The sequence below is a fragment of the Entamoeba histolytica genome, genomic scaffold, assembly GCF_000208925.1.
Source record: "Entamoeba histolytica HM-1:IMSS scf_1104750519125 genomic scaffold, whole genome shotgun sequence".
NCBI classification, from domain to species: domain Eukaryota; phylum Evosea; order Mastigamoebida; family Endamoebidae; genus Entamoeba; species Entamoeba histolytica.
In genome coordinates, this window is record NW_001914874.1 from 97,469 (window position 1) to 111,995 (window position 14,527).

The window sequence follows — 14,527 nt, forward strand, 5'->3', positions numbered from 1 at the left end:
TAAATCTAAAAAATTTACTTATTTTTCTCTTATTTCTAAAGTATAATTTTATACAAATGAAAATAGTCTAAGCACTTATCTTTTAGTTTGTAATTTCTAAAAACAAAATAGTTATGAAGTATTAAGTTTAAGATGATTGTTGAAAAAAAAATTATAATTTTTTGTTATTTATGACAATGTTATAGTAGCAAAAATAAAGTTTATTTAAAAAATAAGTTGGTAGTACCTAATATTAGTTATATAATTAAGAATGTCAAACCTTTCATTGGAGCAATTTTTTTTCAAGGCGTTGAACTGATTTCATTGTTAGTCCATAAAGAGACTAACAAATTAAGAAGTATTTTATTCAATATCAAAAAAAAATAAGTAAATAAATAAAAAAGGAAATTTTATGAATAAATGAAATAAGAAATAATAATAAACAAAGTCATTTAAATAATAAAAGAGAAAAAGTAAAAGAACTTCAAAAGAAGGTAAATAAATATTCATTACAATGCTAAAATTGATTTTAATTGGAGAAAGTGGAGTTGGAAAGACATCATTAATACAACGATATGTAATGAATAAATTTGAGCCAACATACAAAACAACGATTGGATGTGATTTTTTGGCTAAAACAGTCTATGTTGAAAATAAAGAATATAACCTTCAAATTTGGGATACAGCTGGTCATGAAAAATTTTCAAGTATGGTTTCATCTTTTTATAGAGGAAGTGATGGAGCAATTATTGTATTTGACGTAACAAATACAAGTTCATTTACTGCTATTGACACATGGATTAGTGAATACTCACGAGCACTCAATGGAAAAGATGTGCCAATCATTATATGTGGAAATAAAGTGGACTGCCAACCGAGGTTAGTTTCAACTGAAAGTGCTCGTCAATGGTGTGAAGGAAGAAATTACTCATATATAGAAACAAGTGCTGCAACAGCCCAAGGAGTTAATGACTTATTCATGGAAGTTGTTAAAGTTATTATAGAAAATAAAGAAGACGATAATGGTGATGATTTAAACCCTGTTCCTATTGCACTTGAAACAAAGTCTGAAAGTGGTTGTTGTTAAATTGCACATTTATTCGTTCTTATTTCTCCTTTTTATTTTTAACCAAATTTTTATTTATGAATAATTACATCAAGATAGACTTGTTAGATGTTTAAACGTATTGACTCTTATAGGACAACGATGAACCAATATTATTTTTTAATAACCTTTTTTTATAAAAAGATTCTTGTTAATAATTATTTAATTGTTTAAGAATTTATTTAATATTTAACTTCATCATATCAAAATACCTCTTTAAGAGAATTAATCATAAGTATTACTTATAAAATATAGTATTATATTACAACAATAAATTAAAACAATCAAATAAAATTATCTAGTAGATAATCTATTATTGTTTTTTATCATCAAATAATAAGGTCAATATTTTAATTGAATATTAATCACTTAAAACCACATTCTAAACATAATTATATTAAACATTACTTTATTACTAAATAATACACCATTAGAAATAATATGTTACAAATAATAGTATTATATACTAATACATAAATAATAATAAACTCTAAGAATTATTCATTTGTCATTTCTACTTAATTAAATTATCAAATCTTTATCTTGTTATATTTTTTTTTAATAACTATCAAAAGACTATAATCAATAATCGGTTTTGTTCTTTACTATTTTTTTCAATTACTGATAGTTGATAAAGAAATTATTTCTTATATTTTACTGATTTATTTCATTAATTTCATATTTAACCTATTTAACTTAGATTTGATTATTTAATTGAGATATTTGAATTAAATAATGCTTAACTAATTCAAATTATTTTTAAAACAATAATAACCTTCTTTCTCTCCTCCCTTTTTAAATTGCTTTATCTAAATATCTCATTTATTCATTTCTTAATGATAATTTTTAAGAAAATTTATTCTATAAAGTAATGAGAAGAAAAAATTTTTAATCAAAACGAAGATGAGACTTTAAATTGAAACCAAAATATTCTTCAATCATACTATTAAATAAAATTGAAAAATCTACCAATGAATATATAAAATATATAACCACCAATACTAATGCAAAATAATTAGATTTTGTTATTTATTGCTAATAATAAAATTTTTTCTCACTACTAAAAATAATTATGGAAATATTAATTTACAAAAATAATAGAATAAGAGTTTAGGTTTATTCTTCTAATTTAATAACATAACATCTCAGGAATTTTTTACATGCTTTTATTCACATGGATATTTTCTTTATTTAAAAGTTATTTTTAATTACGTTATGATATTTTCATATTTCTTTTAATACTTAAAAAGATAAATAATTGAATTATTAAAATTAAATGTGTTAATTTTAAAATAAAATAATTAGAATGATTATGAAATAATTTTAAATAAAAACAACACAACGCTAAATGAAATTATCATTTTTAATAAAAATGGTTTTAAATTAGTTTTGTTCGTTTTATAAACAAAATTTAATTTTCAAAAAGAATAAAGTAAATAGACATTTCATTTACTTTTTTATTGTTATAGCTAATTCATAACTCTTATTTTCTTTCTGAAAGAGTTATAATAAATAAATTTCAAAAAAAATTCAATTTTAACATATTTTAAACTGAGTATAAACAATAACTACTGTTCTTTCAAAATTATTAAACTAATAAATTTCTATTTATTTAGACAATTTATCTAAACCTTATTTCTATCATTATTACCATCACTCACTTAATTTCAGTAACACCATACCATAAATTAAACTAAAATAAATTTGACAATTAATTTATAACACATAATTATTTCTTTTTTATTTCTTAAATTAAGAAAAGAAACAGACATTAAACTTAAAAACAATTTTTTTGTAGTTTGTTTCTAAAATTTAAAATTTGAAGGAGGAGAACAACTTACCTCATCATCACTTCCTTTTAACATATATTTTAATACATCATCTCCTAATGAATTTTTCTAATAAAATAAATATATGTTTGATTAATTTTACTTAATAAATAATAACAAACATCTTTAGGAATTCTCATTGGTTTTGATATTGTTCTTGGTTTTTCTATTGTTGGAGCAGGACATAAAAATTCTTCATCTTCAATTTGAGAGTCTTTTAAAGATATATTAATTTTATCAAAATATTGTTTTTTAATATCTCTATAAGAAGCTTTTGGAGAGTCAACAATATATTCAGTACTGTTCATGTTGTTATTTATTATAATGCTAGTTCTGCTCCATAAAAGGATATATTCTTCTTATTCTATATTTATACTTCTTCCTATTAGTTCTCTGATAAAAGCAAAGTTTTAATAACAATCCTTAAGAATGAAGAAGACTTAATAAGATTCTGGTAGATCTTTCTAAGTGGTGTGAACTACGTTAAAAATAAATAAAAAGAATCTTCTTTTTATTTTTATAGTTTTCTTCTACTTTTTTTTTGTTATAAATAAAATTTGTTATAAAGAATGTTATTCATAAAATAATAAATTTTTTTACCATTAAGTTATTTATTATTAAATAAAGAAAAAACAAAAGAATTACACACTTTATCAAAATTATTTTAAACAATTTGAATTTCTGAAAAAAGATTGTGTTAATTAAAGACTTTCCATCAATACTTTGTTATATGGAATCTTTACAATTCTTGCAAACTGGTTTTCCATCCCAATTAACAAAACCACCTGAAATTTTCCCACCACATTTAGCACAAACAAAACATTCATGATGCCATACTTTGCCCATAGCCTTTAATATTTTTCCTTCTACTGGTTTTCCACATTTTCCACATAAATTTGAACCTCCAGTTGGTTGACTACAATTGTTTTCTTTCATAACACAATTTCCACAAATAAACCCATTTTCTCTCCATGCAAATTTTCCTGAAATCTTCTCTTTACAAACTTTGCAAACAAAACATCGTTCATGTACTAATCTTTTACCAGCATTAAGTGAGTCCTCAGTGTCTAATACATTAGTATTACAAACACAACAAGTACCTATAATTTGAGCAACATTCTTTCTTATTTCTTCTTGTTTCTTTAATTCTTCTTCTTTTCTTTTAATTTCATTTTCAATTCGTTTAAGTTCTTCTTCTTTTCTTTTTTTCTCTTCTTCAAGTTGTCTTTGTTTTTCTTTCTTTTCTATTTCAGCCATTTCTCTTTCAATTTCTGCTCTTTTCTTTTCTCTTTCAATTTTGGCTTTTGTTTCTTCTTCTTCTAAACGATCAATTTCTTTTTGTCTTTCAATTGCTTCAAGTCTTTCTTTTTCCATTTCCTCTTCTTGAAGTCTTCTTTTTTCGGCTTCTTCTTTTTCTTTTTGTTCTCTTTCAAGTCTTTTCTTTTCTTTATACTCTTCTTTTTCTTTTCTTTCTTTTTCAAGTATTTCAAGTAATTTAGCTTTCTTAAATTCATCAATAGTCATTGTTGGTATTTCATCTTCAATTTTCTTTCTTTTCTTTTCTTCTTCTGATGCTTTTCCAAAAACAAAATCTCTTCTATCTTTTGCTCGTTCTTCTTCTTTTTTAATTCTTTCTTCATCTTTTTTTAACTCTTCATCAACACGTTGTCTAATAGCATCAAAAACTTCAAAATGATTTACCATATATTGAACTATTTCAAATCCATTTTGTCTTTGCATTTCTCCTTTTTTCCAGAAAAATGTTGGTGCAACTACAATACATAAATTGTCTATTCCCATTTTATTAATTTCTTTTTTAGATTCAACTGCTTTTAATACTAATGCAAAAACATACATCATAGCAACATTACATTCTGGCATAGTTTCAAATACTTTTTTAATTGCTTCACTTGGAGCTGGTTCTTCTAATGCATCCATAAATTCATCTAATTTGTCTCCAGCAATACTAACTGGTAATGTTCTTAAATATGTTTTAATAAGATTAGCAGCATCATGAGGATTAACAATTTCAAAATTCCATTCTCCATTATCAATACGACTGATAAGTCTTGTAATATTCTTTTGTTCGGAACTAATTCTAAATATTCCTTCTTCATTAATTCCACGTGAAATAGCTACAGAAGTACAATAACTAAAGAATCTAGGAATAAGTCTTCCTTTTTCTTGTTTTACTTTTGATAAGAAGTCTTTTGGAGTAACACCAAAACATTGAGTTTTAGCAAATTCTAACTTTGCACTAACAAGATTTTGAATAAACATTTGAAGAGTAGCGTCATCTTCAAATTCAATTGTAACAAATGTTTTTTGAGGTGTATCTTCAACAATATCACATCTATATTTATTAGTCTCTCTATTATCACTCTTTTCTCTAACACTACATTGTGTTAAAACAAATCTCTTTTTAAATATAATTCCTTTTAATGCTGTATGTGCCATTATACTAAAGATAGATCTTTTTGGTTGTGTTGTCATAAATAATGTGTCATTAAATATATAAAATCTTACTTCACGTGATTCTTTTGGTTCAAAAACGGTTTGCATAAGTTCAGTTCCATCATAATCAAATGTTTGTATATCTTCTACGATCCCATCAACATATTTTACAAGTCTTCTATTTTCATCATAAATTTCTTCTGTACTAACTCCTCCTGGGAAATTAATATCAATTTTTGTTTGTGCAACAATAAGATGATCTTTAAGATTTTTTTTGGTATCTTCCACCTTTTTATGAAGTGTTTCAACAATTTGAATCATGTCATAAAATTCAAACCATCTTGGGTATTTTACAGTTATACTATTAAATAATGCTTTTAATGCAATAAGTAATTCATTAGGATATTCAAGAACTCCTTCAAGTAATTGTTCTAAACCATAATTTAATGCTTCAGATGATTTTTGGATTTTAAGACAGTGTTGGTTATATTGAGAATTATACTTTAACATAAATGAATGTTTAGTTAATGCATATGGATAATCAACAGCAAATTGTGTGTATGCACGACTAAATCTTTTTATTAATCCATTATATGAATCAATTAATTCATTTGTTACTATTCCCATACATGCATCAACTTCTTTTTCTTGCATTTCTATTTGTGTTGATCGAGTAAGGTCAATACAATCATTAATACTATTTAACATATCTTCATAAAGATCTGATATGATAACAAAATTAGGAATAATAGTGTCTATTTCATATTCAGGAATGGTGTATTTTTGTTGTTTGGTTCTAAGCATCATATTATAAAATCCTAATGGCTCTAAAACTCTTTTATGATATGATTCAAGAAATTCTTTAAATTTCTTTAATTGTTCTACATATTCAGAAATTGTTTCTGGATACATTGGAATTTCATTTTGAAGTGTATTTGAAATTAGGTGTTGTTGCATCTTTCTTAATTTGTTCTTTCTGTTTGTTTCATCTTTTTTTTTTCTTCTATTTTATTATTTATAATTTATTTTTATTATTTTTTACTATTTCACTTTTTTACTTTCTTAATTTATTATTTTGTTTTACTTTTATTCCTTTTTTATATTATTTAGATCTTTTAACTTTAAATTACCACAAAAACTAACCATTGAGTTTCAACATTATTAAATTAAAATTTGTTATTTATTTAAAAAAAGGAGTTTTATATAACAAAAAAATCATACAAGTATTTTACGTGGAAGTTTTTGTAATTCTTCTACAATAACCTACATACTTCTAAAATTTACTAGATGAAAAATGAGAGATAAATAGAAGAAAACACCCTAAAAAATAGAACAACAAAGAAATTACTTAAATGAAAAGAAATTAATTGTTTTTAGTAGAAATAACTTAATAGTTGAATTTGTAGATACTGTGAATCGTATGGCAATTACTTGTAAAACTATATTAAAAAACTGTGGTAAAATCTTTTGGAATTTCCCAAGAGCGTGTCTAACAGGATTCCTTTTTAATTTTGCAAATTATTTTTATTGGCTTGTTGTACCTTTAATTATGAATGATAAAGGTGGTTCAACTTTTGATTTATCTTTACTACAAACTGTTGGATTTATTATATACGCAGTATTAACACCAATTTGTGGTAAAATTGGTGACAAATTTAATCCATACATTGTAATTAGAATTGCTTTTGTATTCTTTATTATAGCTGTTGCTGTTATTTTAATATGGCCAAGTTCTATTGCTGCATTGTATGTATCTGTTTGTATTTGGCCATTTTGTACAGGATTCTTTTGGCCTGTTACAACAGGAACAATTGGACTTGAAGCACCTTTAGGTCATGAAAATAGGAATACATCATTATATCAAGTATGTTGGTCTGTTGGTAAGGCTTTTGGATTTTTATTTGGAGGAATGTTAAAAAGTGCATTAGGAATTAATTCTCTTTATATATGTATTGGGCTTGTATTAATTAATATGATAGTATATCCATTTTCTCATCCTAAACGTGTTAGAGAGAAGTTAAAAAAATTAAAGGAGGATAAAAAGAAAAATAAAAAAGAAAAAGAAGATATTGCAGTTGATGTGGATGTGATTAAAAAAACTGAAGAGCAACCTAATAAAAGTGTTGAAATTGAAATGACAAAAGAAGAACCAGCTGATATTCAAGTTCCAAAAGATTTAGTAGAAACTCCAAAACAAAGTATTGAATTACCACGTAATGAAAAACCAATTAAAATTAAATGGACTAAAGAAGAATTTAATAACAAAACATTTATTTATCTTGGATATATTATGCAATGTGGTATTTATGGTACATCTGCTGTTCTTTCTAATATGTATGTTAAATTAGCTCAAGATCAAGATGTTAATACACCAACAAAAGGAATTGACATGTATATTGGTATTATATTCTTCTTTTATTTCCTTGCTCAAACTTTAGTTATGGTGCTTATGTCATTAACTATGATTTGGACATATAAAAGGATTTTCTTCCTTATTTTCCAATTATTCTACATTATTATGTTAATTGTTTTTGCTGTTTCAAGAAATGCATATGTAAATTGGTTCTTAGCTTTTGTAGGTGGTTTAGCTGGTGGGTTTGCATATCAAACATCAACGTATTATTCAATGAGAGCAAGTGAATCAAGTAAATCAATGTTCATGGGAATTAGTGAATGTGTTAGTGGTCTTGGTAATTCACTTTTGCCATTAGTGAGTGGGTTATTATGTACCTACCTCAACAACAATTATGTACAAATTTATATTTCTATTGTTTGTATTCTTTTATGTCTTATTCTCGAAGAGATTGTTTATCACGTTGGAATGTTTATTAATGGAAGACGTCAGGCTAAACGTGCTGACCCAACAAATCAAGACTTTCATTATGAACATCCTGAACAAAGTCAAGGACATGAAGTTCAACAAAGTCAAGAACCAGATGGTCATGACAATGATCAAAGTGATAAAGAATAAAATAATACTTCCTTCTTTTTGAATTTATAATGTTGAAACTTGTGATGAAATAAATTAATTACTTACTTATACTAACTCTTTACTTATTATTTATCATTTGTATTTATACCTTAAAATTCCATCATAAATTTCATTTTATAAAAAAATAGCAATTATTTTCAAGATCTTAATAAAACTAGTTCTATTCTTTAATGATGTTAACCTTAACTCATGTTGGATTTAAAAAAGGTGACACGACTCCATGTTATTGGGTGTTAACACGTTCAGTTCTTTCATTATATTCAAGCAAAGAAAGCTATAATGATATGAAACCTCCTATCAATTCTATTATGCTAGAAGAAATTGAAACTGTTACTATTGAAAAACTAACACCTTCAATTAATGTATTAATTGTTAAAGACAAAGAAGAAACAGTTGAGTTATTAGGGAGTGAATCATTATTAAATAATTGGATTAATCAAATCAATATTCTTATGACTCAGATTCAATTGATTAAGTCATCTAAAGTTATAAACCAAAACGAAAATAGTTATGAATATTTTCCTAACCTCATCAATTATAGTTATATGGTTTTTATTTCTTTTTCATCTATTCAACTTGAAGAAATGTCTTCTTATTATTTACTTTGTTTTAACCCAACACAAAAATTTAAAGTGGAAGTGTCTCCTAGTGGTGTAAAGAAAGATAAAAAAATAATATTTCCAATTGAAAAGACATGTTATATCTTATTGTCATCATATCTTTTTATTACATTAATCAAAAAAATTTCGACAAAAAAAGAAGAAAAAATAGCAGAAGCTATTATCCATCTGTCCTCACTTCCAAAAAGTGTTGTTTATTTATCAAAAATTAAATTAGAACAAAACTCAATGGAGATTGGTGAACTTCAATTCTCAGTGGATATAAAAAGAAACTTAGTTACTGTGATTGAGTCACCAGATATTCTTCAACACAAAATAACTAAACAAAATTATTGTTATAATCCAGGAAGAAAAAGTTATTATATTCTTCATAAAGAAATCACTAAAAATAAAGAAGAGTGTAAAGGAATTATTTCTGGAATTGGAAAAATAGAACATGTGCCATTCAACCTTGATTTAGAAGACTATTTTATGAAAGAGAAAGTCACAACAGAGAGTTTTGAAAATATACCATTAAGTGGAACTATAACTCAACAATACCCAAATGATGAACGATTATTAGATGAGTTATGGATGTTTTGTTTTCCTAATGGAATGAAGGCAAGTCAATACAAAAGACCTTTTGAAAAAAGAATTTTTGAAATAACAAATTCAAAAGGACAAGAGAGATATGGTTTTGTTTTTATTATTGATAGAAAGATTAATGCCAATGAAATAAAGGAAATTAATAAATGGATTGAAATAACAGATGAATGGTATATTCCAGAAGCAATATTTGTTGTTAGTGAACAACAATTATTTGAAGAAATGAATGAGTGGTTACAAAGTATTATTGAAAGCACTGAAAATAGAGAAGAACAATTTGCTCAATTATATACAACCCCACAAATAAAGTATGGAGAACATAAAGAAATTAAAATAAATGAAAAGAAAATGATTATTGAAAAAGAGTATAAAGGAGATATTAAAGAAACAGAATTAGAATTATCAGAGTTATTCTACCACTTTAGAATATCAGAAATCATTGACATTTGGAGTGAAATTATTTTATGTGAAAGAATTATATTTACTTGTAAGAATTATAACACTATTGTAAAAACAATTGAAATGTTTAAAATTTTACTTTTTCCATTAGAATGGGTTTGTATTTCAATTACATTACTTCCTCGAATTTTAATTAATCAATTGACATCTCCATTTCCTTATATAATAGGAGTCCCTAGTGAATATTTCAAAGAAGCAGAAGAAATAATCAAAAACGAAGATGTTATCATTGTAGATATTGATAAAGGGAGTATTGAAGTAATGAAAAAAAAGAAAGAAATTATCAAATTACCAACAACAATTAGAACAATATTGACAAGTGATAGTGAATGGTGTTTAAACCAACTTATTGAGAAAAAATTAACTAAAAGAATTTTCAATGAATATATCCAATTATGTTTTGTTAAAGGAATAAGTTTATTAATGAAAGGATATGAAGAACATCTTGGAATTATGAAAATTACAGAAAATGATAATGTCTATTTATTTGAAGATGAATTTATTAGAGAAAGAAATATAGAAGAACATAACTTTTTAAAAGAAATGATGAAAACACAAAACGTCGTATATTACATTGAAAATACATTAAAAAATGTTGTAAACATTTGTAATGAATTTATTGATAAAAATTTATATTTACTACCAATTAAACAAATTATTCAAAAATATGGAAAAAATGAACAAAATTTATTTCAACCATTATTATTAGAACCAAAAGATGAGAAATTATTTGAAAAAAGCATTGTTGAATGGAAGATTAATTGTAATATAATAAATAATCTTATTACAAAAAAGATGAAAAGTTTAGAAGAACAAAATAATGATAAACAAATACAATGGAAAAACGATATTCATAAAATCCATATAATTAAAGAGAATATTACTATTAAAGGGTATTCTTATATTTCATCATTTATTCAAAGACATAACCATGCAAAAAATAATGAAATTAATTTGGATGGATTTAAAAGTTGGGTTGATAAAAAGAATGATAGAACCCAATTTTTATTAACATTCAACAAACGCAAGAAAGAATTAAATAAAATAAGAGAAACTATTAACTTGAGAGAAACAGAACTAAATGAAATTTTAACTATATTAAATTACACAAGTCTAAAAAGTGAGACAGAACAAGACGATGAGTCAATAAGTTGTATTATTATGCTATGTGAAGGAATGAGTTATGGAAATGGATGTAATGATTTACTCCAAAAAATCATAAAAAGAGATATAATGGATCAATTTAAAGTATGGAATAGAGTTGCTAAGAAAATGATTGACAGTTCTAAAAAAGATATTAGTGGATATAATGGATTATTTACATTAAACCAAATTAGAAATGATAAAGAGAAGTATCAAGAATTTTCTGATAAGGAATATGATAAAACTATTAGTACGATTCATGCAATAGTTAATATGATGTTATCTATCAAAACCCCAAAAAATATTATAAACAAATTATGTGAAAATTGTTATGCAATATTGTATTTAACTGAGTCTCAACGTAAAGAAGTAAATATTCTTGTATCAAATATAACTGAAATTTATTAAAAATATATTGTATTTAATAATATTTATCAACATACGAATTGGGGGTATTGATGTTATTTAATAACATATAATGTATTAATAAAACAGAATAAAAAATAATAATCACAACTAGTTTATTAATTGTTATCTCATTTTATTTCACTTTGAAATAAAAATTAAAGGAATTAGTGTGAACGAAATTGTATAAAAAACTGAAAGATAATTCTATTCAAGACAAAAACAAACTTGTTGTCTTATAGTAGTAAAATAAAAATAGACCCATTAACTTTTTAACAAACCAATTGTATTAAATGACATAATACTTATTTCCACTTATGCTAGTCTAAACAATTCAATTGACTTATAACTATTTAACTCAGTAATATTATTTAAAAGCTAGTTTTGAAAATTAATAACCAAGCACTACAAGAACAAATAATTTCAAAAGAAGAAAAGAATAAGAACAAAACATAATCTAATCAAAAGAAAATATATAAATTTTTTAAGAAAAAGAATAATAAAAACCCTAACTAGTTTTTGAGCATTTTGTATTATTGAATGAGTAGTATCAACGAAGATACAATTAAGTCTATTCTTAAAGAAATGAACGAAATGAAAAATGAAATTAATTCATTAAAAGAAAAAGTTTCTTCATTAGAACATAAAATTGAATTAAAAGAAGCACTTGACTTTATTAAACAAAAAATTGGATTAGAACAAGGGACTAATGTTGAATTATATGGTGTAACTGTTGAAGATCTCCTTGAAGGAGAATTAACCTGTGTCTCTAATTTTCATGATGGAACACCTTCAAAAAACACATATAATAACACTGCATTAACAACAAAGAAAGGTAAAAAGAAAGAGATTAGATGTGTTTCTTCAACAAACTTAGATAGAGAAGGTAAAATTCAAATGCTTTGGAAAGATAATAATACTGTTGTTCTTTGTCCTAGTCTAGTACATTATTATGAAGTTAGTATTAAAGGTAAATCAGAATATTGTTGGATTTCTGTTGGATTGAGTTCTACTAAAACAATGATTAGAAATCATCAAATTGGATGGGATAAAAGAACTATTGGAATACATTCTGATGATGGTAAGGTATTTAATGAAAATGGAAAAGTTGGATTAAATTGTACAACTTCATTTGGTCCTGGAGATGTTATTGGGTGTGGATGGAACTCAACAAATAAAACAGTGTTCTTTACTCGAAATGGAGAAATGTTAGATACATTTAATTATCCTCATACAGTATTAAATTTTGGAATTGGAATGAAAGACTTTGAAAAAATCGAAATTAATACTGGAGAAAGAGAACCTTTTGAGTTTGATTTATGTTCTTTTGTTGAAGATTTAGTTGCTCATCATTGTCAAAAACAAAATTATGATGATTCTATTGAAGAAGATGAAAATTCTTCTAATGTAACTTTTAGTTCTGAAGAACAAAACGAACAAAAAGTTAAAGAAATAAAAAAGCCATTAAAAACAAATCATAAAAGAGATCATTGCGATTGTTGTGAATGTAAACATCATCACTAATTGACTATTATTTAATTTAGCTTTTAAATAAAAGTAAGTAATCACAATTTTTTTTTATTACCTCTCTTTGATTTTTATTTTATGTTTCATAAAAATGAATCATAATAAAAGAAAAAAGAAAAAAAAATATTCAAATTATTATTTTTCATATTAAATAAATTTTTATAGTAAAATAAAATGATTTATTATAAAACTTCTTTTTAATATTTGTTTCTTAAAAAAAAATTATAAATTAAATAACAAAAAATTACAATTAGTTTGAATAAAAAACTGTTATAATAAAAGAAAAAAAAAAGAAGAAACCATAAAATTAGTAAAAAGAATTAAACAATAGAAAAGAAAAAAACCTATCGAGTAACCCTTCAACTGAAAATTATTCGAACAAACCGGGAAGGGTAGAATGAAACACAATCAAGCAGTCTCAAATATTCATTTTTGTAAAGATTGGAGAAGTAAAGTTCATACTTGGTTCAAACAACCATTCAGAAAAATTAGAAGACACCAAACCAGAGTTGAAAAGGCTAAATCCGTCTTCCCAGCTACCATTAAATCTCTTAAACCATCAGTTCATTGTATGAATCAAAGATTTAATTATAAATTGAGACTTGGACGTGGATTCACTTTGAAGGAACTTAGAGCCGCTAAAATCGATAAAAACCTTGCTAGAACTATTGGAATTGCTGTTGATCCAAGAAGAAAAGAATCATCAAAAGAATGCTTAAATAGAAATGCTCAAAGATTAACTGAATACATGAATAGACTTGTTGTTCTTCCAAAAGTTCATGCTGCTACAGCTAAAAGATTAGTCCTTAATAAGAAGAATGCTGAAGCTAAAACTAAAAAGGCTGCTGAAATTAAAAAGTTCATTGCTGAACATAACAAGACCATTAAAGAACTTAAGATTAAAGTTGCTGCTGCTAAGAAAGATTATGCTAAAACCAAAGACGCTGCCAAAGCTAAAGAACTTAAGGCTTGCCTTAAGGGACTTAAGAAAGCCCAAGTTGCTTTTGCTGCACAAGTTGCTAAAGAACAAAAGAAGACTAAACAATTCAATAAACTTCCAGTCCAACAAAAAGAAGCTAAACAAGTCCTTGATGCTAACAAGGTTATCAGATTAACCGCCCCATGTACCCTTGAGACTAAGACCCTTACAAAGGGAATGAAGGCATTTGATGCTGTTGCCCATCTTAGAAAAGCTAAGAATGTAGCTAAAGCTGTTTCTGGAATTGTCAAAGGACAAAAGAAAGCTAACAATGCTCCTTCAAAGAAACAATAAATTTAAATGAAAACGCTGTTAAGGCAAATTTGTTGAAAAGGTTTTAATCATTTTGTCTTTTCTAAAATAAAAAAAACAAAAATTTATTTAATGTGATAATAATAATAAAGTAGTTTTAAATCTTATCAATTAGGATGCTTATTTTAAATTGTTTTT

General features: G+C 24.9%; 7 protein-coding genes across 7 annotated transcripts; 5 read left to right on the forward strand and 2 right to left on the reverse strand.

The window, feature by feature from the left end:
* Positions 1 to 493: 493 nt before the first annotated feature.
* Positions 494 to 1,066, forward strand: EHI_187090 (Rab family GTPase; the record flags this gene model as incomplete). The annotated part of the gene is made up of 1 exon (XM_651385.1): positions 494 to 1,066. The coding sequence occupies one exon, from the start codon at positions 494 to 496 to the stop codon at positions 1,064 to 1,066; it is 573 nt and encodes a 190-aa protein (XP_656477.1).
* A 1,823-nt stretch (positions 1,067 to 2,889) lies between these two features.
* On the reverse strand, positions 2,890 to 3,221 carry EHI_187100 (uncharacterized protein; the record flags this gene model as incomplete). Its single annotated transcript, XM_651384.1, has 2 exons — positions 2,890 to 2,982; positions 3,036 to 3,221. 2 exons carry the CDS (start codon positions 3,219 to 3,221, stop codon positions 2,890 to 2,892), a joined length of 279 nt encoding a protein of 92 aa, XP_656476.1.
* Positions 3,222 to 3,594: 373 nt separating this feature from the next.
* Positions 3,595 to 6,324, reverse strand: EHI_187110 (Rho GTPase activating protein, putative; the record flags this gene model as incomplete). Its single annotated transcript, XM_651383.2, has 1 exon — positions 3,595 to 6,324. One exon carries the CDS (start codon positions 6,322 to 6,324, stop codon positions 3,640 to 3,642), a length of 2,685 nt encoding a protein of 894 aa, XP_656475.1. The 3' UTR covers positions 3,595 to 3,639.
* A 463-nt stretch (positions 6,325 to 6,787) lies between these two features.
* Positions 6,788 to 8,338, forward strand: EHI_187120 (major facilitator superfamily transporter; the record flags this gene model as incomplete). The annotated part of the gene is made up of 1 exon (XM_651382.1): positions 6,788 to 8,338. One exon carries the CDS (start codon positions 6,788 to 6,790, stop codon positions 8,336 to 8,338), a length of 1,551 nt encoding a protein of 516 aa, XP_656474.1.
* Positions 8,339 to 8,529: 191 nt separating this feature from the next.
* Positions 8,530 to 11,574, forward strand: EHI_187130 (uncharacterized protein; the record flags this gene model as incomplete). The annotated part of the gene is made up of 1 exon (XM_651381.1): positions 8,530 to 11,574. The coding sequence occupies one exon, from the start codon at positions 8,530 to 8,532 to the stop codon at positions 11,572 to 11,574; it is 3,045 nt and encodes a 1,014-aa protein (XP_656473.1).
* A 537-nt stretch (positions 11,575 to 12,111) lies between these two features.
* EHI_187140 (uncharacterized protein) lies at positions 12,112 to 13,095 on the forward strand (the record flags this gene model as incomplete). Its single annotated transcript, XM_651380.1, has 1 exon — positions 12,112 to 13,095. One exon carries the CDS (start codon positions 12,112 to 12,114, stop codon positions 13,093 to 13,095), a length of 984 nt encoding a protein of 327 aa, XP_656472.1.
* A 400-nt stretch (positions 13,096 to 13,495) lies between these two features.
* EHI_187150 (60S ribosomal protein L13, putative) lies at positions 13,496 to 14,396 on the forward strand (the record flags this gene model as incomplete). The annotated part of the gene is made up of 1 exon (XM_651379.2): positions 13,496 to 14,396. The coding sequence occupies one exon, from the start codon at positions 13,496 to 13,498 to the stop codon at positions 14,369 to 14,371; it is 876 nt and encodes a 291-aa protein (XP_656471.1). The 3' UTR covers positions 14,372 to 14,396.
* Between the last annotated feature and the right edge of the window lie 131 nt (positions 14,397 to 14,527).